The sequence below is a fragment of the Dromiciops gliroides genome, chromosome 5, assembly GCF_019393635.1.
Source record: "Dromiciops gliroides isolate mDroGli1 chromosome 5, mDroGli1.pri, whole genome shotgun sequence".
Taxonomy (NCBI): Eukaryota; Metazoa; Chordata; class Mammalia; order Microbiotheria; family Microbiotheriidae; genus Dromiciops; species Dromiciops gliroides.
Window position 1 is genome coordinate 14,128,310 of NC_057865.1, and position 27,374 is coordinate 14,155,683.

General features: G+C 42.9%; 1 protein-coding gene across 1 annotated transcript; it reads right to left on the bottom strand.

Moving 5' to 3' along the window:
* Positions 1-552: 552 nt before the first annotated feature.
* On the bottom strand, positions 553-26,822 carry LOC122728666 (solute carrier family 40 member 1-like). Its single transcript, XM_043967476.1, has 12 exons — positions 26,771-26,822; positions 23,851-23,885; positions 23,137-23,296; positions 20,917-21,032; positions 20,335-20,461; positions 18,932-19,186; positions 14,732-15,442; positions 13,271-13,495; positions 2,446-2,519; positions 2,067-2,195; positions 1,850-1,954; positions 553-621 (listed from the first exon to the last, which is right to left on the bottom strand). Exons 1-12 carry the CDS (start codon positions 26,820-26,822, stop codon positions 553-555), a joined length of 2,058 nt encoding a protein of 685 aa, XP_043823411.1.
* Positions 26,823-27,374: the final 552 nt, after the last annotated feature.

The window sequence follows — 27,374 nt, forward strand, 5'->3', positions numbered from 1 at the left end:
GGGGCTGGGGGGAGGGGGAGGGAAGAGATGCTTTCAGGGCCTTTTGGGAGAGGAAAAGAAAACACAATGCAAGGACTTGCTTCTAATCACACGTTCACATTTTCAAAGACTGACATTAATGACAAATAGTCCCACGTGGACAGAGATACCCCACATTCCCCATATGTCTGAATCTTTCACACAATACATCCCCTAACACTGGGCATTTTCACTGGCATCACAGCTCAGTGAAATAAGGGCAGCTCTGACCATGACTGAGAAACCACATTAGGCACAGACTAAGAAGAATAGAATACAATGTTGGCTCCCTGGAGGTAAGCACTGTTACATTAGAGTCTTAGAAAGATAGGCTAAGAGAAGTAACCAGAATTTGTCAGAAGCAGAATTTGAACCCGGGTCTTCTTGGCCTTGAGGCCAGCTCTCCCCCTTAGACCATGTCACTCCCAATCAATAAACCCCCAAATGGCGCCCTATTACCTTCAGGATCCAATATAAAATCCTGTTTGGTTTTGAAAGTTCTTCCCAATCTGGCCCCTTCCGACCTCTTCAGTCTTACCCAATCTTCTTATACCATCGTCCCGTTCCACCCCAGTTGGTGACCCCATACCTCTGGCCTCCTTGCTGTTTCAGAGGACACTTTTGCAATCTGAGAATCGCCCAGGCCTGGATGCTCTCCCGACTTCCCAGCCAGCCATCTCCAAGAATCCTTTCCCAACCCTGAATACCAGCGCCTTTCCTCTGACTTTACCCCCTAATTTATCCTGTATGTATTTTTGATTTGTACATGGCTACTGACATGTTGTCTTCCCCATTAGACTGAGCTTCTCTAGGGCAGAGAGTGTTTTTCCTTTCTCGACAGCTGTGCTTAACACAGTCTGGCACATAGGAGGCTTTTTGATTTCTTGAATGATTGAATGAATGAATGAATGGATGGAGAACTTTAGACAGGAAGAGTAGTCAGAGGGCCTGTGGCTGGTATAGGGCTAGGATTGTGCCTTTGGAACTGTTAGCAATTTGATTTCCATTCCATGGGTTATGGTAACCCTTTCACCTCTAGTTGTACCATAGACATACCTCAGAGATAAGTATCTGTTAGTGAGCTACAGGCTGAGGTAAATGAAATCCTTAGAAGACACTTGGGTTTTAGGGATCCCCACAAGCAAATTTAAGAGGTGGCAACTTAAAACTAATGATAAGGGGCAACTAGGTGGTGCAGTGGATAGAGCATGAGGACCTGAGTTCAAATTTGGCCTCAGACACTTAACATTTACTAGCTGTGTGACCCTGGGGAAGTCACTTAACCCCAATTGCCTCACAAAAAAAACCAAAACAAAACAAGGAAAAAAAAAGCCCTAATGATAGGACTGTGGTGGGCTGAGAAATAGCTGAGAGAGAACTGGAGGCTCCAGGACAGTCGATGGTCTTTTGAGTGGTACTTGATGCTTTCTCAGGAATAGACACATGACATGCATGATTCAGAGGCTAATGTGATTTTTCTTTTCCATTGAGCCAAAGAGGCTAAGATGCACACTTGTAGCCAAAGGCGCAGCTGTCTACTCCAATGGTACCTGGTTTAACAAGTCACCAAATTCTTTTGTTTGTGCCTTTCAGACAGTGGTCCCTTCTTTCTCACTCTGGCTTACTTACAAATGGGTTGTGTTCCCAAAGTTATCATGTTAGGTCAGTTCTTTGGAACTTGACAAACATTTTCCCATAGAAACAATGGTTTACAGGCTTTTCAGGCTGGCCAGTGAATGCCTGGGGTAACTCGTGACTTAAGCACAGTGGTTGTGCCCAGGGACCCTAACCCCCCCAGTAGAACAGTGTTTCTATGGGAAAAAATGCATACCACGCTCCTGGATGCCAAGAAGAGCCCATCTCTCGATGTCTGCTGGGGGCCCCTTCCCTTCGTGCTGGGCTCTCCAGCTCCAACATGGATCCTGGTTTCTGGGACCTTGGAAGGAACCACAAAGGGAGCAATGGGGATGAGGGGGAGCAGGCACAAAGAACAGCCCCACAAGGTGAGAGTACGGAGTTTTGTAGGAATGGGACTTGGGAATACTCACGTTCTTCCCTCTGACTTCTGGGTCCGTGTTTGCTTCAAGGCTCAGCTCAGAGGCCTCACACACCAAAAAGCTTCCCTTGACACCTTTAGATCCAGCTGAAAATCCTCTCTGCTTCATGGGCTCATAAAGCTTGAGATGGAAGGGATCTTAGAGGCCATCAAATCTAAGCCCCTCGATTTACTGGTGAGGAAAATGAAGCCCATGGAGAAGTGACTTGCCCAAGGTGACAAGGCAGCCAACATCAGAAGCAGGATTGGAACCCAGGATGTTTGATTCTAAGGTTGGGACTTTTTTTCACTGTGACTCATGGCCAGAGGGCAGGACCCAAGTCATGTGTAAAGACAAGTCCCTAAAGAATCTAGGTAAGGATATTTCTTACCAGGCAACTAGAACTGACAAACTGCATGGACTGTTTTTCAGGAGTTGACAGTGGGCCCAAAGTTCTTCCTGTTGCTGCAAGGAAACAGGCGGGCGGAGGGAGGCTGAAATCCCTGACGTGGCTGTTCCCCACAAACCTACCAGATGCCATCTCTGAGAGGCCCCTTCCGGGCCAAACACTCCATGATCCTTGGAAGCTTTGTCTAGTATTGGGGTTGTAGGGCCCAGAGATTTCGAGCTGGAAGGAACTCGGGGTCGCTGAGGATGTTGCACTCTTTCCGCTTCTGAGGAAGCCGAGCCCAAAGGCAGGGAGCGACTTGCCCCTTCGCGAAGTCTTTGCTTGTTTACTCGGCTTCTCTCCCTCACCTCATCGTTCTCTGCCTTGTATTAAGTTCACTTGTGTACCTGTCACGTCCCTTCCCAAACTCAGTCCTTTGCGGGGAAATACGAGCTTCCCCCAGATGGGAGCCACCATTTCTAATTATTGTTCTAACCCTCCAGTACCTCTCTCAGGAGGGGCAGACGATTGCTATGTGTTGGATTGGGACCCCAACCCCTGGCATTCTGGTGCCCCCCCCCTTCATCCCAGATCTCTGAGCAGCCAATCAGATCGTATGGTCTGGAGCTTATAATTCCAGAGGTGCACTGCCAGTGTACCGCTGTGATCAGCAGGCCAGGGCATAAAGAGGCCCTTTGCTATGCCCTCTTCACCTTATTTTTGTCCCTTCAGCCTTGTAAGGAGGGACAAAATCACACACACACACACACACACACATACACACACACACACACACACACACACACACACACACACACCTCCAGATGTGTGGGGTCTTTAGGTGCACAGAGTTACAACCTAACTCTCCCCAAAGTGTGCCTTTGTGGGTCTTTAGGTACACAAAATGATGGGACTTTAGCCACACCAAAAACTGAAGCAAGATTTGGGGACCACCCAGAGTTAAGCTGAGCCCTTCATCCTGTGTGAGAAGAGAGAAGTTGGAACATAAGAGACTCTCTTTCCTCCTTCCTTTCCCCCCTTCCCATCCATGGCCAGCCCTGCTGAAGGAAGGGACATGAGGCAATGGAACGCTGGGCAAAGCAGAGCTCAGTGCCTGTGTCCAGTAAGCCAGCTGGGAGGGCAGCTGTTCTGACATCTGCAGAATGGCAACATCTGCACACACAGACTCTATTGTGCCACACTCACTTAGAATTTTTTGCTATTCTTTCTTCAGACCAGGGCTATCCCCAACAAAATTGGGAAGGGCAGAGAAGTGGTATGATATATACCCTGCCCAAGTCATTTCCTCAGAATCCTCTTCAATCTGGCCCAACAGTGTAACAATGTCTATAAGTGAACTGAGAATTGGGCAGAGGGAAGGGGTGTTGGTCCAGGTGTGTGACTTTGTCAGTGTGGGGAATTTCAAGTTTGAAAAGACTCTCCACTAATGAAAACCAGCACTTGTACCTTATCATCTAGAGGGCTGTCCAGGACACTGAGAAGGTAAGAGGTTTGCCCATAGTCACTGTTCGCTTGTAGACTTGAGAAGCACCTTGGTATAGTGGAAAGCAATGGCATTGGAGAAAAGGAAACTCAGTTTCCTCATCTGTAAGAGGGAGTAGTTGGACCCCTTCCAGCTATGGATCTGTGACCCATAATCTCATGTAACCCATCCAAAGGACCAGACTCCGATGCAGAAAGCTTCCTGCTGAGCAGATTTGGGACAGGGATTTGTCCAACTGAGAAGTGAGCAATTTTAGCCAAATGTTATTCCCTCGAACCCCAACTTGTTAGGTTCTCCCTGCTCCTAACAATGACTATTTTTCAAATTCAGCCTTGTGGCTTTCAAAGGGCTTGGCATCCAGTGATCTGTCTGATTATCCCAATCAATGTGAGTCTGGTAATCCAGAAGTTCTCATTCTGCCTGTAAACATCTACAGAGGAGGAAACTGAGGCTTTCGCCAGGCAGCTCATCAGCAGTCAAGCCAAGGCTGTATGCTGTGCCTCCGACTCCAAGCCAGACAGTGCTCTTTCCATTGCTTAATTCAATTAGGACAGCTCAAAACTTGTTGTCTTCAATTAAGGCTCCGGATTGTACTTTTTTGTTATAGTGCAGGCACCAAATGAAATCCTGGCCAATCAACAGGCTACATGACAGGCAGCCAGGATCCAAAAAGGCCCTGACAGGTGAGAACATTGGATTGATTTTAATAAGATGAAACCAAATAGGACTAGATGTAAATCTCATCTTACATTTGGCTTTTCAAAAATCGACTTCACGAGTATGAGACAAGAAAGCATGGCTTGCCAGAGAGCAGCTCATATGGAAAAGGTCTGGGAATAGAGGTGGCTCTCTGAGGCAGGTAGAGTTTGCCTTTGGATCAGAAAAACGTGGCTTCAAATTCCCCCTCTCACATATAGTGACTAGGAGATCCTGGGCAAGTTACTTAACCTTTTCATACCCCAAGCAACTCTCTAAAATCATATACCAGTTGTCAGTGGAATTACCAGTCTGGGCAAAAACCAAGACCAAAGCCCCCCCACCCTCCAAAAAAGGTCTAAGCTTTTTAGTGAGGCACAAGTCATCGTATAAACCAACCCTGTTAGTGTGGGAAATATTTGTCCCTGCGATAGGGCAATCAGAAAAGCCAATGGGATCTTTGGCTATGTTAAGAGAAGGGGAGCAGCTAGAAATGGAGAGTATAAACTCTGCCCCATATTCTGTTCTGCTTTGCCATCTGCTATACAGTATTCAGGCCTGGGCACACATGTTAGGAAGGGCATCGTTACAATGGAGAGCACCAGGTCAGAGGGCAAAGATCCTCAAGATGATGCCACATGAAAGAACTAGGAATTCCAGCTTAGAAAAGAGAGGACTTGGGGCGGCTAGATGGCGCAGTGGATGGAGCACCGGCCCTGGAGTCAGCAGTACCTGAGTCCAAATCCAGCCTCAGACACTTGACACTTACTAGCTTTGTGACCCTGGGCAAGTCACTTAACCCCAATTGCCTTATTAAAAAAAAAAAAAAAAGAAAAGAGAGGACTTGGGGAGAAGGTTAAGGGTAGAGATGTCTCCCATACTTTGTTCATTTATGGGTTAATTGATGCAAAAGTGGAGGGTTTGCAGACCTGTACTTGAACTGCAATTTATTTGGGGGGGGGGTGAGGCAATGAAGGTTAAGTGACTTGCCCAGGGTCACACAGCTAGTAAGTATCAAGTGTCTGAGGTTGGATTTGAACTCAGGTCCTCCTGAATCCAACTGAACTGCAATTTATAAGCTTAGAGAGTTACAAGGGGACATTTCACTGAGAAGTTAAGTGACTTGTCCAGGGTCATCCAGCCAGTGTGTGCCAAAAGAAGGACCTGAACCCAGGTCTTCCTAACTCAGAGATACACCTTCTATTCACTACAACATGTAGCCTCTCTAGAGGCCCTACTAGTAAAAAAGGATAATGTTTAAAGCCCTTCTTTTATTAATGATGTAGTTAATTATAAAGTAAAATGTGACATTAATATCATATTTATGGTAATATTCAAAGCATAATAAAAGATTATGTTCACAGTTTCCAAGTCTTTTAATTCATATAAGTACAAGACAGAATCTTGGAGAGTGGCATCATATGGTTTTTGAAGACTTGTACATTGCAAAGATGCATGTCGCAAATAGAATGTGGACTCCCTCCTGCCTTGGCTGCCTGCAGTATTATCCATGAGACTCAATTAGTCTTGGTTGCTTGATATTAACAGCCAAGTTGGTCAAGACTGTAGCCATTTTTTTTTTTGAAGAAAGTTAATTATGTCAGTGCATTTTTTTAGGATAGAACAAGAAGTATGACAAATGTGTGAGAGACAAAACCAGTGAAAATCTTCCATATTATACAAGAAAAGTGAGTTATTCAGGCTCTTTGATCCATTGATCCTACCACTTGGCATAGACCCAAAGAAGATCAAAGACAGAAACAGAAGTATAGTATTGTAGCTTATACTAATAAATGAATCAATGCACCAACAAGCATTGATTAAGGTCTTACTATTCACCAAGCACTGTGCTAAATACTGGGATACAAAGAAAGGCAGAAGCTGTTCCTGTGAGTCCTAAGGGAGCTTACATTCTAATGAGAGACAACACGTACATATATAGGTAGATACAAGATACACAGTAGATACACTGTAACCTTCAAGGGGAGGGGAGAAACTAGGAAATGCCTCCTGCAGAAAGTCACATTTGTCTTGAAGGAAGCCCGGAATTCTAAGATATAGGGGAGAAGGGAATTCATTCCAGACTTGAGGCCCAGCTGGTGCAAAGACAGAGAGGGCAGATGGAACAGGGTATGTGAACAGCCCCAATATTCATAGCAGAGTTCTTTGTGGTACCCAAGCAGGTGCCCATTGATTGGGGACCGCGGAAGTATCTGGGCCAAATAAATATAACAGGATATTACTGTGTAGTAAAAATGATAAATATGAGACATTCAGAGAAAAATGGGGAGATGTGCAGACTCAATGCAGAGAAAAGCGATGATTCATGACGATGGTGGTGATCTTGATGACAGCCAGCATTGATAGGGCTAGTACTATGTGCCAGGCACTGTGTTAAGCACCTTCCAAATATTATCTCATTTGATCCTCACAACAACCCTGGGAGATGGGGCTATTAATTATCCCCATTTTACAAATGAGGAAACTGAGGTTAAGTGACGTGCCCAGCTATTAAGTACCTGAAGCTGAAGTTTAATTCAGGTCTCCCTGAATTCAGGCCCAACTCTACTACCGTACCACCTAGGTGCCTCTCAGCCAGAAGAATAATATGCACGATGATTTCAACAGTTTCAATCAAAGGTATCTAAAAGAAAGCCAAGACCTGAGTAAAAGAAAAACAAATATTGGCCTCAGCTAATGAAACATGGCGCACAGAGCCCAGCACCTAGCATGGGCTACATAAATGCTGCTGTTCCCTCCTCTTAGTAGAGGGGCCGGGGGATTATGATGATAAGATGTGCTAGTTGTCGGGTAGAACTACTGTATCTGGTGGTTTCGATAAGAAATACCTGAATAGGGGCAGCTAGGTGGTGCAGTGGATAGAGCACCGGCCCTGGAGTCAGGAGTACCTGAGTTCAAATCCGGCCTCAGACACTTAACACTAGCTGTGTGGCCCTGGGCAAGTCACTTAACCCCAATTGCCTCACTAAAAAAAAAAAAAAAAGAAATACCTGAATAAAATTTGTTAAATAATTTTTTTCTTTCAATCCTACTAATGACCCCTTCTATACCTCCTCTTATTTACCTCGTAGAATCCCAAGGTTCCTTCCAAGCACAGCTCCCGTGTCACCTCCTGCCTAAGGCCTTTTCGGACCTTCCCAGTTGATCCTCTTGAAATGACTTTATATTTCTTTGTTTTCTTCATCTTTATACATGTTGCTCCCTCCTCAAAGCAGATGTAAGCTCCTTGGGGGCAGGCACTGTTAATTTTGGTCTTTCTATCCCTAGCTCAGAGTACATACTTGATAAATGTTTGTTGGATTGATGTAAATGTTTTAAGAACAAAGGGCGAGGGTTTTTGCAATCTACTCACTCTGGAAGTCCAGTGAATAGATGCATACACACTCCTGGTCTCTCTGAATGTTATAGAGGGAGGATAAAAATATGAGAAGGTGCCTAGAAAGAAGGAAAATCAGAGAAATATTGGAAAGAACTGATATCTTTCTGGCCAAAAAGGAGATTTGACTCCCATAGAGCCAAATCAGAGTAGTAAGTAAAATTCTTCTTTGGAAAAGAGGAGCCAGAGAGCTATCAAACCATTGGAAGGGCGCATAGTGCCAATGCTGAGCTAAAACCGCGGGGTTGGGGTGGGGTGTTGAAAAGACAGCTTTCCTTCTCTTGAGGGACTAAGGCATAATAGTAATCTCGTGACTTAAAAAAAATAGTGAAGTAGTTCAAGCTGGAGAAACAAATGAGGTTTTTTTAAATTTTTTAATGTTATAAAAGTTACTTTTGAAAACATATTTTGTCAATAAATCAGTTATCTTAGTAGACATTATATTTTTGTAAATGTGTGGTTTGGAAAATTGTATGAATGTCTTGCATTTGAGATGAGCCTGAATCAGTACAGGTAGTACACTTTCTCCTGTCATCTGATAACAGCATGCCTGAATTACAAGGGTAGGTCTTGAAGTCACCTCAGGTGCTGGAATTGCAAATGTATCTTCCAATAGTGACAACTTTGTGTCAAGATGTTATACTGATATAGAGAGAACAATTAGGATTAATTTGGCTTGAATACTAGGCTTGCACAATCTCTGTGAACAGAATAGTGTAACTCAAAGCTTCTTACCCCACATGGGGTCATGTAACTGAGAAAAATTTGGCAACAGTAAAAGGTTATGTATATTGATTGTATATTCCTATATACCCAGAGTTGCATGAAAATTCCTCCGGTGAAAAGGGGTCACTGGTGGGAAAAGATTAAGAAGCCCTGGTGTCGTCAGTATGATTGAAAGGATGTCGGTTGTTTTCTGCTGCTCCTCCCACCTCCCCCAGCTTTAGGCAGTATTCAAATCTTGCTATCATTTACCTGTCCTAAAGTGGGGAATATGGACAGTCTTGGGGTCTGCAGCAGGATGCTTGATGCAACATTTAAAAGAATTTCAGACACAGAAAGAATGCAAGCTCTTTGAGGACAGGGATGGCCTCATCTTTGTCTACTTTCCACATAGTTGGTACTTAAGAAAACTTTGTTGAAATGAACTGAGTAGTTCCAATATTCGAATATAATATAATAAAGCAGGAAACAACCCATCTCTTCTAACATTTTAAAGGGTATATTATTTTCTACTGAAGGAAAAAATTGTTTTCTCCTTTATATAAATCCTTGAGAATAAATATACTTTAAAGCCCCGGTTAATTGGCACTCAAGTAAGCAGAACTCTCAAGTAACTAGCATGTTTTTTTCCCCCAAAAGGGCAAAAGTTGCTGGCAAGAAGAACCAGATCTTCTCTGGTTCTAAAGACCTGAAGACCTAAATTCAGCACTCCAGCTGCCAAACTTCTGAAGCTTTCAAACACAATTAAAAGGCACAAGAGTTTCTTTGAAGATTTTTATATATAAATGTGTGTGTGCTAATTACAACTATTAAGAGCCCCTAGCTTGGGATTTCACACCTTGTCATAGCACCATTTCCCTGTCAACGAGTTGTGTGAGGCATAATTCTAATTAATTTACTTTCCTGATGTCTCTTAAATGTCCTTTATTTTTTTAAGACAACTATCACCAGGATTTATTATATAAAGTGTTAATAGGCCTAACTGAGAAATGCAAGCAAAGATATTCACAAGATCCTGTCCTTTCCACATTTTCAACTGTAGGTAAGTGAGTAGTGGAAAATATAACTTTATGCTCTAAAATAACAATCTCATTCATTTGGTGGCTTCTTTCCTTAGGGAAAAAATATCCATTTTGTGTACTTTTAATATATATCCATTTTGTTGTGCTTCTATATTTTTAGGCATAAATGTTTTTTTAAGCCTTTATTGATCACTAAATCTATATAACCAGAATGCCTTATTCTTCTACAAAGCTAGTTAGCTGATGTGCTATTTTATTTATGTTACATGGTGGTCCCCAAATCTGGTGTTAGCTGCACTAACATTTTTGTGTGTCAGTGACCAAGGCCCAGATGAACCTTATAACTAGCTAGATTATTTTCCCTTCTAAACAAACACAGAGAATTGAACCCCTCAATAAAGCAGTAATTAATGTGACTTCCCATTTAAACAGCCACACACGTTTTTGCTTACTTTTGGATTTAATTTTCTAAAGAGAAAGAAATTTTAGACAATTTGCAACAGTTTTTGGTGTTTGGTGATTTATAACTAAGAAGAAAGTTTTGATTCATTAGTCTTAACTGGTGGCAACCCATTCATGCTGATGTTTTTGGAAGTAACATTAATACTGTTAGTAAAGGGGTTTGGTTTGGTTTTGTTCTTTAAAATTAGAATTCCTACTTGGTCATCAAAGTGAGGATGGATGGAGAGAACCAGATCTGAGGTCTGGCCCGTTACATATATGTCACAGCTAATATTCACTAACTATTCAATGCTCATTGGAAAAGGATAAAGCTATAATTATTGCCTCTGTTTAAATCGCAAATGGCTACCATTTCACTCAGAGGCTGTCACACAGCATAAAGGTCTTCCCCATGTGATAGGATATTGTGGAGGTAGCATGGTTTTTTGGGAAAGTACACTGGACCTGGAGTCAGGAGAAATCCGAGTTCAAATCCTGGCTCTAACACTTAACTAGCTGTGCAGCCCTAGACTAGTCCTTTATCAGCTTCAAGACTCAGTTTCTTTAACTATGAAATGGGGACAATAATACATATTCTACCCACTGGTGGGGGTGGGAAAGACTGGCTGTTGTGACCAAAGTACTTTAGAAACCTTAGAACACTATAGAAATGAGCTATTATCATTCCTAACCTACAATTACTCCCTCTGGGGAGTGGGGTAGAAGCACAGATACAATCATTTTGGCAAGCTTAACAAATACCATTTTGATATACTAACAACCTCTAGGAATCTCTGACTAATCTTCACATTAAGACATGAAGAACAGAAATTTGCAATAGGGAGCCATGTAATTGGCATTATTAAAGCCCAGCTGCTGTTGGCACGTCCAGATGAGAGGATGGGGCTTCTCTACTAATGCCAATTAAGAAGCAAGCTCTCAAGAAGACTTCACCATCCTCACCCTCCTTGACCTTCCAACAACTTTGGATGCTATTCACCACCCCTTCCTCCTATAGACTCTCTCCCCTCGTGGCTTCTGTAACATTGCTCTATCTCGGTTCTCTCCTATTGATCTGACCGTCCCTTCCCCATCTCCTCTCCTGGGTCATTATCCACGTTCCGCTCACTGGATATGAATATGCCAAGACTCTCTGCTGGGTCCTCTTCTCTAAGCTATCTCATTTGCTCCCACGGATTAAATTGTCATCTCTATAGAAATGGTTCCTACTTTTTCTTTTACTTCCTGGGCCTCACCAACTGAATGTGTTAAAAGCCTCTCAAACTTTTATTTCTCCCCATAAATATCTGTCCTTGAGACTTCCCTTTTTATGCTGTGACACCATGTCCCTGTCATCCAGGTTCACAGCTTCACAGCTTCACAGTCACCCATGGTTCTTCTCTATCCCTCATGTCCAAGATCCAATCAGTCACCAAATCATGTCAGTTCATTCAACTTTTACAACATCTTTCGCATCTGCTTTCTCTTCTCCATTCACAAGTACAACCCCAACCCTATAACTTGCATTCCTGCTTCAAGTGTCTCCCCTCCCCTATCTGTCCTTCACCCAGCTTCTAAATGAATATACAGTTCTGATGATGTTGGCTTATTCTTCAAGGAACTTGAACAGCTCCCCGTTGTCTCTAAAATGAGACACAAGAGCCTCAGCCTGGCATTTCAAGCCTTCTATAAACTACCACCCACCTAGGTTTTCAGATTTATGTTTCCTATTATTCCTCTTCATGCACTCTGTCTTCTAGTTCAAGAGCTGTCACCCAAGCGCAATATTCCATCTTCTACCATTGTGTCTTTGTGTAGGCTGTCTGTCCCCATGCCTAGAATGGTTTCCCTCCTCAAATGTGCCTCTTAGAATCTCTGGCTTCCCTCCATGCTCAGCTCAGGTGCCATAGCCTAGGTCTTTCTGAACCTCTGGCCCCAAATGTTAGTACATTCACTCTACTGAAATTCTTTGGCGTTTACCTATCTGTACACTAAAGTGTCTTATTCTTCCCAGAAGATTATAAGATCTTTGAGAGCTGAAAGTGTCCAGCTTTTATCTTTGTATCTCTAGTGCCCATCACAGTGCCATACACACACTGGGCAATTAATAAACCTTGGCTGAAAAGAATTGAATTTAATTGAAAAGACTATCATTCAGACCTCCTATTGGCTAATCCTGACATTAGTTAGAGTTTGAATTTTAGCTGTAGCATTTATAGATGTATGTGTTTCTTTTTCCTGAGGCTGAGCTATAGAAACCAACCCACAATAGAAGATATATGCATTGCTCAGATGACAGGTTTTTTAAAGGATAGGTTTTTAAAAGAATTGATCTAAGGGGGAAGCTAGGTGGCATAGTGGATAAAGCACCGGCCCTGGATTCAGGAAGACCTGAGTTCAAATTCGACCTCAGACACTTGACACTTATTAGCTGTGTGACCCTAGGTAAGTCACTTAACCCTCATTGCCCTGAAAAAAAAAATTGATCTAAGATGTAGCAGTGTCCAAACTGTAAATGATACATACATTTTATCCATCCTTCAAGGCCAAATGGAATGAAGTGATTTCTCTCTCCTCAGACCTCATAGCATTTCTACCCCTTCCATGTAATTGTCTTCTAATTTGTTTGGTATTCATCCAGATTCATGTTTTGGGTGAAGATGGAGAGGGAGGGACCATATTTTACATCTCTTTATACATGGTGAGAACCACAGTTGATTTTCTAGCCTGTCTCCTTGATTTTTGGCAGTATAGTAGTCACCTTATCATTCCCAAACAGGGAGGGTGAGTTTCTCAAATGAATTAGTTAATGATTAAATGAACAAATGAACAAATGAATGAATGAATGAATGACTAGGGGCATCATCAACTAGTAGGGAAATGGCTAGAAACTGTGATTGTGAAGTCTGGTCAATTTTGTGTGAGGAAATTCTCTAATGGGAGATTATATCAGGTAAGGAGAGTTAAATATTTCTCAAGTTAAAAAGGCTTCCCTGTCCTTCTCTGGTGTTTTCTGGGCATGTGGATTTTGACTCCTGTATCTACGTGCATAAACAAAATACATGGTGTGTCCCATCATCACAAAAAGGATAGAAATGAATACCAACAGCCCAAATTGTTGAGGGGCTGGAGCCAGGATGACAAGGATGAAATGGATAAGGTCCATTAGGTAATTCATGGAGCACTGCACACCATTCACGGTGCCACGTTCTGAATCCGCAATATTTTCCTGAAGGAGCTGAGTCACAGTGAGGTCAAATGACCAGAGACCTGTGAGGGAAAGATTTGAAAAAAAATCAAAGTAGATGAAATTATAGTCAAAGAGACCTACTTCAATATTGAAGCACTCTCACACTGACCTACTTTAATACCCTAACACTTCCAGAACCTGTGATTTCATCTTACAGGGTCTTCCCTCCTCTCCCTTTCCCTCTAATGAGATAGATCCTGGCCTATTAAACTTCAGTCTCCTATTGAACTGCTAGAAACTTAGCTGGGTAGACCCTAAGATAACAGACATGTTGTTAGCTAACAAGATGTCCAGCTTGGTAGTACCTGGAAGAAGTACCTTTTTGGCTTGTATAACCTTTGTGCCACAGGGGAAGACTGTTGCTCATATAGTTAGAAAACTGGAGTTCAAATCCTGCATTATCATGGGCAAATCATTTCATAAGCTTCAGTTTCCCCCTCTGTACAATGAGAAGGTTGGAACAGATGATGATCCCTCAGGTTTCTTCTGGCTCTTGAGATATGATGTGATCAATATGAGGCCACTTCCATGGCACAGTGACAATTAGTGGCTTTAGGGGAGTCATCTGAATCCACAGGCATTGGATTCTGGAAGACCTGAGTTTGAATCCTGCCCCTGCCCTGGACTAGTTGTATGATACTGGGCCAGCCTCTTAACCTTCCTTGGCCTCCAATTTCTCACCTGTGATAATAGGATAAAAATAACACCTCCTTCCCAATGTTGTGTTGAGTCTCCAAGAACACGATATACTTAAAGCGCTTTGCCATCACCAAAGAGTTATGGGAATGTTAGGTATTCTTATGAAGCCAGTTTTGGGGAGGATTTGTGGTGGGTCAGAGTGATACCTGAACAGAGGGGAATGCCTGTCTGGAGGTAATGGCCAGGTCTGGGACAGAAAACAAAGACTTGGGTGTCACATGGGCCTCAATGAGTTCTAGCTCCAGCAAATTGGCTGTCAGCCTTGCAGGGAGAAAAATTAACTCTCCCTTCCCTAACCCTCAAGAGCAACTATCATGCCTGCACACAGCCTTTAAAACAATACAAGAGGGGGCAGCTAGGTGGCCCAGTGGATAAAGCTCTGGCCCTGGATTCAGGAGGGCCTGAGTTCAAATCCGACATCAGACACTTGACACTTACTAGCTGTGCGACCCTGGGCAAGTCACTTAACCCTCATTGCCCTTCCCCCCCCAAAAAAACCAACCAACCAAAACAAAAACAATACAAGAAACCACTCAGCAGCTTTAACCAGGGCTCACCGATTCTGGCCAAGATCACTCCTGAGAAGAGCAAGATGATGGAGACATATGACTCAGGCTGGGTGCTCTCCTGCGTGCCGTCCATCAGAACAGTATTATTGGTCCAGTGGATGGTTGAGCGGCCAGGAAGGATGGGCTGGTTAATGTTTCTTTCAAAAGGAGAAACTTGTGTTGGGCTCTCTTTCAGCATCTCGTGACTTAGGGAAGAGTTCCGGCTTAGTGGAAGAGAGAAAATACCCAAATCAAAAGGACTCCCAGGGGCAAAGACAGAAAACACACAGAGCAGCAAACAGCCTATGTGGAGACAGCTGGAGATGATGCCCGTGTGAACTAAGCCATAGGACCTTCTTAACCTGGTAAAGAGAATTGTGCCCACAAGACCTGAGAAGGCTGAGATGGCCATAAGGAGGCTGAGAAGGGAGCCCCCAATCCCCTGTGTGTAGGCATAGCCTGTGGTGATACAGTCAAAGCCCAGCACAGTCGTGTACAAGAAGGCTAAACCCAATCCCGCCAAGAAGACAGTTTGCCTGCAATATGTCTTCCATCCATCACAGCATATCCGGACTAGTCTTTGCATCTTTCGGAGGCCAAGAGGAAACCTGGATGTCGTGTCCTGCTGGGCTTCCAGAGGAGACGGACGGTCCTCTGGTCCTTCCAAAGTCTTAGGCGTGTTGGCAAACTCATCAATAGCTGGACAAGAATGAATTTCCCCTAAAAAGTAGAAAGGTCTTAAATCACGGTTATCGGAACAACTTGCTGCTTGTTTTCCAGCAGGACAAGAAGGATGTCTGCTTGACTGGGGATGCTGACAATATGGCATCTTCTCCCCAGTCACTGTCCCTGGCCTAAATCTCCCATCTCTATTGAGGACACATCTATAGTCCCAGCTATCCTTGCTCAAAATGTAGGCACTGTTCCTCATTCATTGTTCTCCCTTACAGATGTCCAATCATCTACCAAGTTATGTCCATTGTACCTCTATAACATCCCTACTCTATGTCCCCTCCCTTCTACTCATATAACCTGAATTACCCTCTGCCTGAATTATTGTGATAGTCTATTAATGGATCTTCCTCAAATCTCTCTTGTCTCTAATTCCTCACCCACAGAACTGGAAAAAGAATTGCCCCAAGGCCCAGGTCTGATCATGTTACTCCTTAGCTCAGAGGTTTTAGTGACTCCCCATTGCCTTGAGTAGTGGTCTCCAAAAGTGGTCTCTGGAGCCAAGATAGACCATTCTATGGACCCACCAGATCTAAATCTCGGATCCAAAGGGAAGTCAGTGTATGTATCAGGAAGGGGGCAGGGAGAGAATTGGGCATGTTCTAAAGACAAGCTATCTCACAGGGAGGAGCAAATAAAATGTGTGTGTTTATATATACATATAAATACCTATTTATATATACATAGGTGTATAATTCTTTGCCTAAAGTGCTACATAGATGTAGTCTAGTATTGTGAATAATAAATTTCTTGAAGTCAAAATGTTTGCTTTCTTTTATGATTTTTCATTAAGGTAAGAAATTATTTTTTGCCAAGTCTTGGAGATAATAGTCAGTAGACTAAAATCATGTAAGTAATCAAAAGAGAACACATTTTTAAAGTTTTCAAAGGCAGTTCACTGATTGAGTCCTGGTGGTGGCTAATCCTGGAAGAAGCCAAGGAGTTGGATAGTATTCAGAAGGGAGGAGTAGAATCCTATAAATGCATTCATTCGTTTATTCAGAAAATATTCATTAAGCATCTCCTATGTGCCTTATGCTAGAAGCTGGGGACACAAAGTACAAAACTGCCTAACAGCCTCTGACCTGAAGAGCTTCCATTGTATTGAAAGGAGAGACAGGTGTCACCTACACTAATGCTTCCCAAATCCCATAACATCCCTCACAAGTGGTCCCAGCTAAAATTCTTCCAGTGACAAGGAACTCCCTACCATTGGAGGCAACCCATATTATTATTATTTTTTTTTTGGTGAGGCAATTGGGGTTAAGTGACTTGCCTAGGGTCACACAGCTAGTAAGTGTGTAAAGTGTCTGAGGCCGGATTTGAACTCGGATCCTCCTGAATCCAGGGCCGGTGCTCTATCCACTGCACCACCTAGCTGCCCCCATATTATTTTTTAACATAGAACATACGGCTAGAGGAGGCAACTAGGATCAGTATTGCCCGTAGCACTTTAAGAAAGAAAGAGGGAAAGAAGGAAGGAAGGAAGGAAGGAAGGAAGGAAGGAAGGAAGGAAGGAAGGAAGGAAAGGAAGAAGGGAAGGAAGAAGGGAAGGAGGGAGGGAGAGAAGAGAGGAGGGAAGGAACTAAGGGAGGAATAAGGGAGCAAAGGCAGGGAGGAAAGGAAGAGAGGAAGAAAGGAAAAGAGGGAAGAAGAGAACGAACAGAAAGGAGAGGAAGGAAAGAGAGAAGGAAGGGAGGAAGGAAAGGAGAAGAAAGGAAGGAAGGGGCACATCTTTTTTTTTTTCTTAGTGGTTACATAAAGTGAAAACAATCATGTTGCCATTTTCTATAAACACTAACTATTCCTTTTATAGAGACTGGTGGACTTGCATCTCAGCACAGTATATTGCATTGTGCTATATGAGGTTGGGCCTGGTGTCAGAAAGATGAGTTCAAAGCCAGCCTTAGACCCTTACTAGCTGTGTGACCCTGGGCAAGTCACTTAATCCTGTTTACATCAGTTTCCTCATCTATAAAATGAGTTAGGGGAGGAAATGGCAAACCACTGTAGTGTTTTTGCCAAGAAAACCCCAAATGAGGTCATGTAGAGTCAGAAGTGACTGAAAATGATTCAACACAAAAATATGTTTCCATCTCTGGAAAAAATTTTTGTACAGCCTTTGTACTGATCATCCCCCATGCCTGCAACATGTCCCCCTTTATCTCTGCCTCAGAGAGTTTCTCTCTTCCTTTAAGATGCAGCCCAAGCACCATTTTCAACATAAAGCTTTTTCTGATCCCCTGTTGCCCTCCCCCCAAATCATTTGATATTAAAATACTTTGAATGTATTCACTTAATATTTATGCTGTATATATTTTTGTGTATACTTATTATCTCCCCCATTAGAATGTAAAGTCATGAGTAGAGATTATTAAATTCTTGAAAGAACTTAATTAATACCTGTCAACTGATTGATTGATAGATCCCTATGAAGTGGGGAAGGATCAGTTTTGTCTCCTCCCTGGTCCCCCATTGAGTGCCTCCCTAAGCAAGCAGGTGGGGACATCTGTTGAAAAAATTGCTCTTAGCAGTTACATTTTCTAAAGAAACTGAAACATCCATATCCTTCAGCCCAGAGATCCCATTACTAGGTATATGCCCCAGGAATAAACTCCAAAACACAGGTCCTTTTTGTGGTAGTAAAGAACTGGAAACCAACATGTCCATACATTGGGGAATGGTGAAACAAGTGGTGGCTCTTTTTTTTTTAAATTAATTAATTAATTAATTAATTAATTAGTTTGTTTATTTATTTGTGGGGCAATTGGGGTTAAGTGACTTGCCCAGGGTCACACAGCTAGTAAGTGTCAAGTGTCTGAGGCCGGATTTGAACTCAGGTCCTCCTGAATCCAGGGCCGGTGCTTTATCCACTGCGCCACCTAGCCGCCCCGTGGCTCTTAAATATATGGAATATTACTGTGAGAAACAATGGACACGATGAAAGCAAAGAAGCATGGAAAGTCATGATACAAAGTGAAGTGAACAGATCCAGGGAAATAACATATTCAATGGCTTCAATATTGATAATAACAACCACATGAAACAATCTAAAACAAATGTTCTTTGCAAAATTGCAAAGAACAGGCTTGGCCCCAAAGAAAAGATATGAGGGGTCCCTTCCCCAACTCCTTTGTATATGTGGGGGAGGGGCCCACAGATGCGTAATATCATGTATCACGTCAGATCATTTTCAGTATGTTGACCAGTTTTACTGAATTTTTTGCCTTCCTCTTCTTTTTTTTAATTATTTTTTATAAAGAATGACTTATTGGGAAGATGAGAAGGAGGGATACAGGGAAAATGTGGATGATGTAAAAACAAAAGATATCAATAAAATCTATTTATAAAATGATACATTTTCAGATGGGACGTTGAGAATGAATATCTCTCAAGGGACAGAAAGTAGAAGCCAATGGAATGACAAAAATTCAAGGAAGAAGACCAAGTCAGGAACTATGGTAAAATGAAAATTACCTTGAGAACTGATGAGTTCCAGTTGCCTTTTTAAAAAGCTGTCTCCTGTGCACCGCCGGGGTTTAGCAGCCAACTGAGGCACAAGCTGATAAACCTTAGACAGGAAGAGGAACTCAACCAGCAGAGACACCAAGTTCCATCCCAGGATGAAGCCACAACCAATGACATTAGATGCCCACGTCATCACCTGTCCCACAGAGAGAGGGGCAAAGATATTGATGATTTGGTCCATCCTTCGAATCATTGCATTCATCCCTAGAAAGGAGAGTAAACCAAAACATTTCACTGCACAGGAGTGAGCAGAGATCCCCACCCCAACACCCAAGAATCATACAGGATAATGAAGATCCCTTCTAGTACTCTAGTACTCAAGCTATTGATTCATTAGAGGCATGTAGGGCATGGAGATCATCCAATCCCACTCTACATTTTTATGGAGGAGGAAACTGAGGCTCAAAAAGGAAAACCGATCCTATAACTAGTTAGTGGCAGAGATGGGAGGGAATTCCAAATGTCCATCTGACTCCTGGTCAAGTGCTCTTATGTTGCTCAACATGATGTGAACATACAGATATAAGTGAGTCAAACATTCATAACCAAAATGTGCTCATTCATTACTTTAGTGTGGCTTAAAAACCAGGGCCAGCAATAAAGGCTCAGCCTTGTATAGTGGGAAATAACTTGCATTCAGAGTCAGGAGCCTTAGAATCATAGATTGAGATCAGGATGGAACATTAGAGGTCAAGGTAGTCCAATCCCTTCTCCAATTCATCCTCCACTCAGCTGCTGAGGGGATTTTCTAAGTCAAGTGCTTCAATCATGTCACCACTCTGCTTGATGTCTCACCCCTCTGTTAGCTCCCTATTACTTCCAATATCAATGATACAGTCCTCCATTACTTAAACTTCTTTATAACCTGGAACTTTGCTACCTTCTTAGTTTTATATCCTTCACAAACTCCAGCATTCCACACTGTCCTATTTCCAGGTTCGCAGACACAACAATTCATCTCCCATCTCCATGCTTTTGCTCTGGCTGTGCCCCGTGCCTGTGATGCCTGCTTCCTCATTGCCACCTCTTGGCTTTCCTGGCTTTCTTCCATCCACAGCCCAAATCCTACTTTCTGTAGGAGGTCTTTCCTTTTCTACATCTAGGAAATCACAGATCTGCCCCTTCTTTGCCTCCACTATATTTCAACACCCTCTGTAGAGGTCCAGTCACCCTAGCCTAGTTATGGCTCTCATAGCCACAGATATTCCTTGAGGGCTCTGAATTTACTCACCAATCATCCTTTTGGGGAAGAACTCATTAAGAGCCTGGACATTCTTTAATTTCCATTGCCTGGAGTGATAAAGTATTTTCATGGTGTCTGGTTTGTGGGTGAGGCATTGGCTTGGACTTACCAGCAAGCTGGCTTCTGTTGTCTCCAGTGATAACCACAATCCAGTCTCTCTGAATGGTGATGGTCAGGGCTGTGCTGGCCAGGTTGGCCAGATCTGCCAAGATAATCACTGCCACATAGCAGGCCACCTATGGGGAGGGGTTGGAAAGCAGAGTTTGGAATCCAAGAATAGATGTCGTCCATAGGCAAATGCTTTCTATGGTTTTTAGCTGACACTCCTCCCCAAGCCCTTATGAATAGCAAGCCTTCTTAGTGACAAGTTCAACTTAGAGGAGGCAGAAAGTTCTATTCTGTTGACTTGATGAGCTTCCTTCCTGCCCACTCCATCAGCCCCAGATCTGATGCTAATTTTGGCCCTGTAGACCAGAGACCCACAGTTCAGTTGTCTTTTCATGGCTGTGATTCAGGGTCTGATTCACAACTTCAAGGTGAAAAGCAACGCTAAGGAAAGACCAGCTAGGCTTAGAACCTAGTTTCCAGAATGCTGCAGAGCAAGCAAGTGCGGCTGACCCTGATGGCAAGATTCAGCCAGGCCTCTGATGGTTCATCTCATTGCAAAAGAGAAAGTGGAGTCTCCACATACCATGAGCCAGCCCTGCCAGATGCCTTCGATCTCACTTTTGTAGGAGAACACCAACATTAGGACAATGCAGCAGGCAGTGACAGAGGAGTTCTGAAGGAGCAGGGATGCATGGGCAACTGGTGATAAGGAGAAAACCTGCTGAGCACAGTCTTCTGCATGTTTACAGAAAAGAATCAATTCCTTCCCACAGAACACAGAACGATCCCTATGCCTGCCCCAAGGGATGTTTTATCCCATATGTTATTTTGTGGTTTTTTGTTTTGTTTTGTTTTGTTTTTTAGTGAGGCAATTGGGGTTAAGTGACTTGCCCAGGGTCACACAGCTAGTAAGTGTTAAGTGGCTGAGGCCGGATTTGAACTCAGGTCCTCCTGACTCCAGGGCCGGTGCTCTATCCACTGTGCCATCTAGCTGCCCTTGTTATTTTGTAAAACAACAGCAAGGTTGCATCTTCATCAAGCAGATATAACAGAAATACAGTTTCACCATTTAGACCAGCATCCTATACCATATACAACAATCCACTCCAAATGAATCAATAACCTAAATACAAAAGATGTTAGAGGATAATGGAGGGGCATATGTTTCAATACCATAGTTAGGACCAAAATTCATAACCAGCTGAAGGCTAGAGGATATTATGAAAGACAAAAGAGACAATTTATAACAGGGCTTCTTAAACTTTTTCTTCTCATGACTCCTTTTTTCCCAAGAAATTTTTACATGATTCTGGGTATATAGAAAAATAAAATAGACATACATAACCTTTTACTGTTGCCAAATTTTTCGTGACCCCCACATTCAGTTATGTGATCCTATATGAGGTTATGACTCACAGTTTAAGAAGCTTTGATTTAAATTATATAAATGGGAAGATTGGCATGAACTTTGCCTAAGTATGGAGGGTCTCACAGCCAGTAAGATGGCCTTGAGGTGATGAGGAAATCTAGGAAATGAAAGGAAATGACAAAGTGATCTTAGCCTTCTGCTTTCTCAGTGACGGTGATGGGGAAGCAAGGAAACAGGGTAGAAGAGTGTGTACACATAACTTTTTGACCAATTAGAAATGCAAATCAGCTAACTTTTCAGAATGGACAAAGACTAGCTGTATCCCTCCTGAAGCCACAGGGCTGACCAGGAGGGAAAAAAGAAAGGTTGAAGGTGTCCCATCTCTGACCACCCGAAACCACCCTCAAATTACTTTGCATGTACCTTGCATTTACTTTGCATATATTTGTGCTTATCTGTTACCCCTCATAGAACATAATCTCCTTGAGGGTAGATACTACTTAACTTTTATCTTTGTGTTCCCAGTACCTGAAGGAACAGGCACCAAGAAGTGCTTGGTAAAGGCTTGTGCAGATAGCAGACTATACAAGCCTTTTCATCCCATATGACTCTTGTCCCTGTCTTCTCATAAGTCCTTGATGGGGGAGGGGGGATTACCCAGCACATAGGGGGAACCTTCTGTGGATACCAACGGAATATCCAGGAAGCCTATCTGTCTGTCATTCATCATTTGCTGGAAGACCATTGCATCTTCTTTTCCAGTCTTTGGTCAGATATCTTTCTGATATCTCTTACAGTTCTTGTTGGTAAAGTCTAATCACACCATCCATCTATCTCTTTCATTGCCTTTTGGATGACTAGCAGCAGACTTTGAGATCTGTTATATGGTGAGTTCCTTGTCCTGACTTTTGCCTCTTTTCATAGCTCTACCATGTGCCTAGCACATAGTAGGCACTTAATAAATGTTTATTGGATTAAATTGGATTGTAACCCAAAGTCATGGTACCCTGGATCTTCACACTGAGGATTTAAAGTAGCTGGGAGCACAGTGAATAGAGTGTGGGACTAGGAGTCAGGAATACCTAACTTCAACCCTGAGCCATTCACATAACCTCTTTCAGCCTCAATTTCTGCATCTGTAAAGGTAATATTCTGAAGATCCAATGAAACAACATATAAAAAGCACTTTGCAGCCCCTTAAAGCTGTACAGAAGTGCTAGCTATTATTATTATTGATCAATAGCCTTAACTTCATTAAAATCATCTGTAAAATGTAGAAGATAATAGCACCTCCTAGGGTTGTGGTGAGGATCAAAGGAGATCGTTTTTGTCAAGCGTTTTGCCCATTTTAAAGTGCTCTAGAAGTGTTAGCTATGATTTGGTTAAGCATCTGCTATGGACAGGCACCATGTTAGCTATTGGAGAATGAATTACCTTTGTTTCTTGGTTTTCTGTCAATCCAATCTCCAATTAAAACCCCAAATACCAACACTGAGCCAGCCACCACTAAGCCAAAAACTGCTGTCAGAAGAAGGTTGCGTCCGTATAACTCTATCAGGAACACAGACAGAGCAAAGTGCCACATTCGGTCTCCCTGCAGAGCAGCAAAGGCAAAACAAACAAAACAAGAGGCTGGGGTTTTGGGTTGTTCTTCCTACGGTGACCAACAAAATTAAATTGTGGATAAGATACATGGACTTTGGGGACAGACCATCTTGCTGGGGCTTTCCAGAACTATGAAGTCAGGACATTTTCCTACAACACAGCCAGTTCTCATTTATCCAGTGTTGTGAGGAGGAAAGAAGACTGAATTTGGAGTCAGAGGACCTGAATTCAAATCACTTCCCTTCCCTGGGCCTCAGTCTCTCCATCTGTAAAATGAAGGGGTTGGAGCAGGTGGCCTCTGAGTTCTCTTCACATTCTAGATCTATGGTTCTAGGTGTGGGCAAATCAGTTCCCTTCCCTGGGCCTCAGAGTCCTCCTTTATAAACTGAAGGAGTAGGATTGGACCTTGAAGATCTGGTCTACTCTAAAACATTCAGAGATGACCCACTGTCAAGATTTGTTTGTTGAAATTTTGATTCTTCGCAACCTCACAGCTTTCTTGACCATTCAAAACACAAGAATAATTATTTGATTTCATCTTACCCATATAGAAAGTGCACAGCTGACATAAACCAAAACTCTTGGCCCCAGGAGGGAGTTCAAAGTTGCCCCTAAAACACACACAACCAAACCATGAAAGACATTTCCATGTAAATCTTGTCAAAGACACACTTGGCTTATTTCCTCCATGCAAAGGAAAGACCAGGTGGCTATTGCCCAATGGGAGAGGAGAATGGCTTGACAGCCCAGCTGATGGTGCTCCTGTGTGACTGCCCAGGGCATCTTGGAAGTCTGAAGCAGGTTCCTCAGGCCCCTCCCCACCCCCAGAGGTACAAAGAACCTGCGGAGAGGACCCCACCCCGCCAGGCTCTGTAGCTGTTGGAAGCCAAGTTCCAGGGCCACCTCCTTGGTACCTGCCAAGGCCTCCTTTGTCTTCCATGGCCACAAGGTTTGTTTCAGCACAGAGCAAGCCCCAGTTTTCCAATAGTGAATACAGCTCAGGATTTGTATCTTGAAGACCCAAGTTAAAATCCTGCCTCAGACACTTTGTAGCTGCATTATTTTCAAGGCAAGTCACTTTATCTCTTAATCAAACAATCAATAAGCACTAATCGAATGCTTACTGTGGGCCAGGTCCCCATGGAAGAGGTAGTTTCTTCATCTATAAATTGGGGACAACAATAATAACATTTACTTAATGGGAGAGAATGAGCGTAAAGTTCTTGGCAAACTTTGAATACTTTGTTATTATCACGGGAGGACAAATGGCAAGGAGCCTGTTTCTAGTTGACGAATCTACCTCTTGTACATCGAGTAGAGTCGTATGGCGAAGGGGCAGGTGTCAGACCTGGGAACTAAGGCTCACATTTCTAGCATGCTTTCCAGAGGCTTTTGTCACAACAAGCCTGTGACATGGGGAATGTGGGCATAATTCTCATTTTACAGATGAGGAAACTGAGACTCACTGGAGCAAAGAGCTACTAAGAGTCAGAGCCCAAATCTGAGCCCACATCTTCTCACTGCAAGGACAGTGCTCTTTTCACCACATCATGCTACAGTTGAAAAAGATTACCTTGTAATAATCATAGAAAAATAGATCATGGTACTATAATCTAATAGCACAGAACCTTCCAAGTAGAGGAAAAGATTGAATTCCATTGATAATTTTTAGAAAGTTTCCCTTACACCAGAATAAACATTTTTAGAAACTCTGTGGACTCTATTCCCAGACAAGAGGAGAACTAAAGTCAATTTCTGGTGATTGGGATCTCTCTCTCTCTCTCTCTCTCTCTCTCTCTCTCTCTCTCTCTCTCTCTCTCTGCCTTTGTCTCTGTCTCTTTGTCTGTCTCTTTCTTTTTTTCTCTCTCTCTACCTTTGTCTCTCTATCTCTGGGTGTCTCTGTCTCTATCTCTCCCTAGCCCTCCCTACACTCAGCCCTGTGGTGAGGGCTGTCAGGGAAAGTCAAGGACATAGCCCAGACCCTGGTAACAGCCTGGTTTTTAATTTAAAGGCATTTTCAGTTATGGAGTGAAAATAAACAGTTTGCCCCCAAGTGAAATAGGAAACAGAATCCACTTTGGCAGCTGGAGCCTTCAATTTAAATGGAAGTGATTGAATTGAGGGCTTGAAGCCTATTTTCGTTAATAATTAAGCAAAGGGGCTTTTTTTCTCCCTCCATTTCCTCGTGGCCACTAAGATCATGCTTCTCCCTCCACTCTCTAGAAACCCGACAGATCTCAAAAGAAAAGCCTGGGCTCTGAACTGCAGGGAGAGACCTGATTAAAGCATTAGCCTCGAAGGCCGTGGTCAGTCACCGAAGTGTTTCACCCATTTATCTCCCTGGGTGGGAGCCCTGCAGGAATTCACATTTGTAAAATTCTCTGGGATTGTCAACTGAAAAGTACTTCTGTTGCGTTAGGTACCATTTGAAATTCATCATGGAGAAGAGCCTTCCCCCATGAGCAATGGATGCTATGTAGCCCCTTTAGACATTTGAGATTCTTTGGGTTGGGCATTTCACTTCACTCTAAACCTCGTGCTTGGCAATTTAATCTTACAAATGAAAGAAAGCAGGAGTCACTAGTGAAAACAGAACAAGAGATGACATTTTACAGTCGTTGCTCTAACTAGACACTAACAAGGTATTTTTAATATTCAATTCAATTAGGCAACAAGAAACCACTCCAAGAGAGCCTTTAGAAAACAGGCCAAATTGCTTAGTGACATTTAAATTAGAGAAATTCTGTTTTTGCGGCACATCATTACACAAAGAACAAATGCATGAAAAAACCCTATTCATTTTACTTAATCAAATCCCCCCATGCCCAGTGGCACTGTGTAATTTCAGACTGATGATGTTAACATAGCAATATTTCCAACCCAGAGAGAGATTGCTTCTTTTCCCAACCGAGCTAGGCTTTTGAGAGTGAAGCTTTATTGGCGACCTACCTAAACGTCTCTTTTCTCTCCTAATTTGTCTGGTGCCTAGGATTTCACTCAATTTCTCTTTATTTCCACAGTCTTTGATATCGTTGCCTTCTCTCATCATTATTGCATACTGTGAACAAGAGATTTTAGAGAATGACAGATTTATTCAGAGGACCTCACATTGTCGTAAACTGTGAGAAATTAACAAGCTCTCCCCTTAATTCCAATTGGATTTCCCCTAAAAACCGCTCCCACTTGATTCTTTCAACTGGAATAAGTTAATTGTACAATCTATTATAAGGTCTACTGCATAGGAATAAAGTCGAAGTACTTGTCAACAAACGAGGCATGTTAATAATGCCCCAAACCAATTACTCAGGGGAAATAAATCTCCATCAGCAGCAATCAAAAGCCCTCCCAGTTTTAATTTATCAAAAAAAAAAAAAAGAGAGAGAGAAATAGTTGAACAGTAAACAGCCCTTCATTAAACACATTATGTTTTCACTTTAATTATTCACCAGGGTAAATTGATTACATTTGCTGTAATTAATGAAAGTTTTAAAATGAAAAGAAAACCACAAGCGCATTTACAAGAACACAGCAATGAGCCACAAATGTTTGCTCCCACCTGCTAAGAATTTGATTTCAAATAAGAAGCATCTGAAAGTCCGTGAATTGTTTTACTCACCAAGTGTAGGCAGCAGGCTGGAGTTTTTCATGAGTTCCAGCTTTGAGTGCGGCCTTGGTTTCCCATTCACTCCCCAGAGACCATGTGCAAAGATGGACCTTGTCAGTGAAAGGGTTCTGAAACTTACATGTGCCCTTGTCCACACACATACCCCATTGTGCAAAAAGTGCTGGGTGTGCAAATGCTTCCTGTGGCTCATCAGATGAAAAGCCAGCAATTTCTGCTCCCCGTGACAGGCCAGGAGAACAGAATAAAAACTGGGCTCATCTGCACCGTCGGAATCTCAGTGCTGGGCCAAGGGAATGTGATACGCAGTCCTGAGTCTGGTGGCTCTCATGCTGCCACCTGTGCCCACAGGAAACCTGGGAAAGGCCAGCGCCGACATACCCTGTCACCTCTCCTTGCGTACCCCAAACTTGCATGAAAAATCCAGAGAAGACACTGCCGAAAC